The following is a 2500-nucleotide window of genomic DNA, read 5'->3' as shown; positions in this document are numbered from 1 at the left end:
ATAATTATCATTACTCATTATCATAGCGTGGTATTAGTACGGTTAAATAAAAGAGTTTTAACTTCAGAGTTTATTGCACTTCAAGGAAGGTACGTCTTAGACCCCTTCTCGAGGACTTGGTGGTTGTGAGATGGACCTTGTCTGTCTTCGTCTCTGTCTCCATGTCTGTCTGCTCTTGTCTGCCTGTCTCGGTCGAGGACAAGTCCCTTTATGGTGGCCTTCCTCGAGGCCAGGTGCTTCGTTCCGCTCGCTGGAGTGTGAGATTCATCTGGCTGAAGCTTAGGGGGAGGGGCGTGTAGGGGTGCGTGAGTTTCAGGGACTTGATCAAGGAGGAGGAAGGTGAGAAGGGTCGGCCGAGTGGAGGGAATGCGAAGCAAGTGCGACCGGTGATGATAACGGCTCAAGAAGGAGGAAAAGGAAGTTGTTTCATTATTATTATTATCATCACTATCATCAATACGAATCAAGACCATTCGCACTAGCCATTTCCTTACCACCACCCTAACCACCACTAACCTAACGACGTGCTAAGCTCTCCGACGGCCTCGTAGCGAGAGCAAATAGCCCCTCCGCCATGGCACTCAGTAGCCCTAGTCCATAGCCGAGAGCCAGGAGGATAAACCCCCCCTGAAGGTTGTCCAGGGATAGGGGCGTAACCCCGGATTCTGGGTCGCTGCCTAGCCTCTCCTTCTGGTCTCCCTAAGTGTGTGTGGGGGGGGGGGGGGAGGAAGGTCAGTGCATTTATGATTATATGAATCAATTATTGGTAACTGGATATTGAATGAATCAATTACTGGCGAGGGAGAAAAACATAGGGTAATACAGTGAGCTGAAGTGTTCCTTTCCCTAATTTCTTTGTTATATATATATATGTGTGTGTGTGTGTGTGTGTGTGTGTGTGTGTGTGTGTGTGTGTGTGTGTGTGTGTTATATATATATATACATATATACAAACACACACATATTATATATATATATGTGTGTGTGTGTGTGTGTGTGTGTGTGTGTGTGTGTGTGTGTGTGTGTGTGTGTGTGTGTGTGTGTGTGTGTGTGTGTACATATATGTATACATACACTTACATGCATACATCCTCCCTTCCCTCCCTTCCCTCCCCCCCCCCCAACCCCAACCCCTTCCTCACCTCTCTCTCCGCCGCCGCGCCGATCTTCGCCTGCTTCCTCCTCAGGATGATATCGGCCATGTACTTCTCCGCCAGCCCCGCCTCCGTCAGCCGCCTGATCATGCGATTGAACTTGGCGATGAAAGGAACGTACTTCGGGTAGGCGAGGCCGATGCCGAAGGGGGCGATGTACTCCTTCATGGCGTGGAGCGAAGCCCGGCCGCGCCCGTCGGTGTAGTCGACGGCGATCGTGTAGTCCAGGAAGCCGCGGCTCTCCAGGAAGGAGAAGCTGCCTGCGGGAGCGAGCGCGGGGAAGCGGTGTCTTTGTGAATGCAGAAGGGTTTTGCGTACATATGTTCGTGCCTGTGTGTGTGTACATACCTACCTACACACACACACACACACACACGTGTGTTTTTTATATATATTATATATATACATATGTATGAATGTATGTATGAATATATAAATATATACTTATTTATATACATATATTTATATATATATATATATATTTATATATAAATATATATATATATATATATATATTCATACATACACTCTCAAACACAAACACACACACACACACACACACACACACACACACACACACACACACACACACATATATATATATATAGAGAGAGAGAGAGAGAGAGAGAGAGAGAGATAATATGTCAATCATCATCATCATCATCATTATCAGTATCACCATCATAATAATGATAATAACAACAACAACAACAATAATGAAAATGATGATAATGATAATAATGTTAAATGTAATAATGATAGTAGTGAATAGTCGATAAATGATGATGATAATGATGAATGGACAATCATGTAAAGAGATAAGCAGCTACGCCTTAAGAGTCGGCACTTCCGTCCTCAGAACATGTCCTGCCTCACCTTCTACCGTTCTCCGGAGCCCTTCGCTGGTCGACTGCACCTGTTCGTACCCCTGGGCCAGCTTCCGCACATGCTGGTCTGCGTTCTTCTCCATGATTCGCTTGAGTGTGTCTCCGATGCTGCCGACACTCACGCCCCTCTCCAACAGCTGTTTGTGCGTGTCAATCGGAGGCTGTTCGAGTGTCACCGTCAAGTACGAGACGAGGGACCCCTTGTAGGCCACCGCGAGGATGACGAAGGCGAGGCTCCACAGGGCCATGAAGATCCGGAGGTGGGACGTCGTCGGGACGCGCGTCCAGGCGGTGTTCATGACGCAGGCAACGAGAAGGAGACAGGTGTTGCTGCCGTTCTGGAACCACGGGGCCTCGTGCAGGTGCCCCCCGAGGAAGCCCATCTGCGCCAGGAGGGTGAACACCAGCATGCCCACCAAGACGGTGCAGAAGATGGCGCCCCAAGTCTCCACCAGGAAG

At 48.3% G+C, this 2500-nt stretch overlaps 1 protein-coding gene across 1 annotated transcript in view; it reads right to left on the bottom strand.

Annotated features, from left to right (window-relative positions):
• Positions 1-478: 478 nt before the first annotated feature.
• Positions 479-2500, bottom strand: part of LOC125033222 (glutamate receptor ionotropic, delta-2-like) — a 2709-nt gene continuing 687 nt past the window's right edge. Inside the window, exons 2-4 of the mRNA XM_047624605.1 lie at positions 1985-2500; positions 1143-1458; positions 479-699 (exon numbers count right to left, since the gene is read on the bottom strand). The exon at positions 1985-2500 is cut by the window's right edge and continues 275 nt beyond it. Of these exons, the coding sequence (XP_047480561.1) occupies positions 517-699; positions 1143-1458; positions 1985-2500 (1015 nt within the window). The 3' untranslated portion in view covers positions 479-516. The remainder of the gene's footprint in view (positions 700-1142; positions 1459-1984) is intronic.

Source organism: Penaeus chinensis, chromosome 16 (assembly GCF_019202785.1).
Source record: "Penaeus chinensis breed Huanghai No. 1 chromosome 16, ASM1920278v2, whole genome shotgun sequence".
NCBI lineage: Eukaryota > Metazoa > Arthropoda > Malacostraca > Decapoda > Penaeidae > Penaeus > Penaeus chinensis.
The sequence above is the reverse complement of the archived record's forward strand: the minus strand, read 5'-3'. Positions and strand labels throughout refer to the sequence as shown.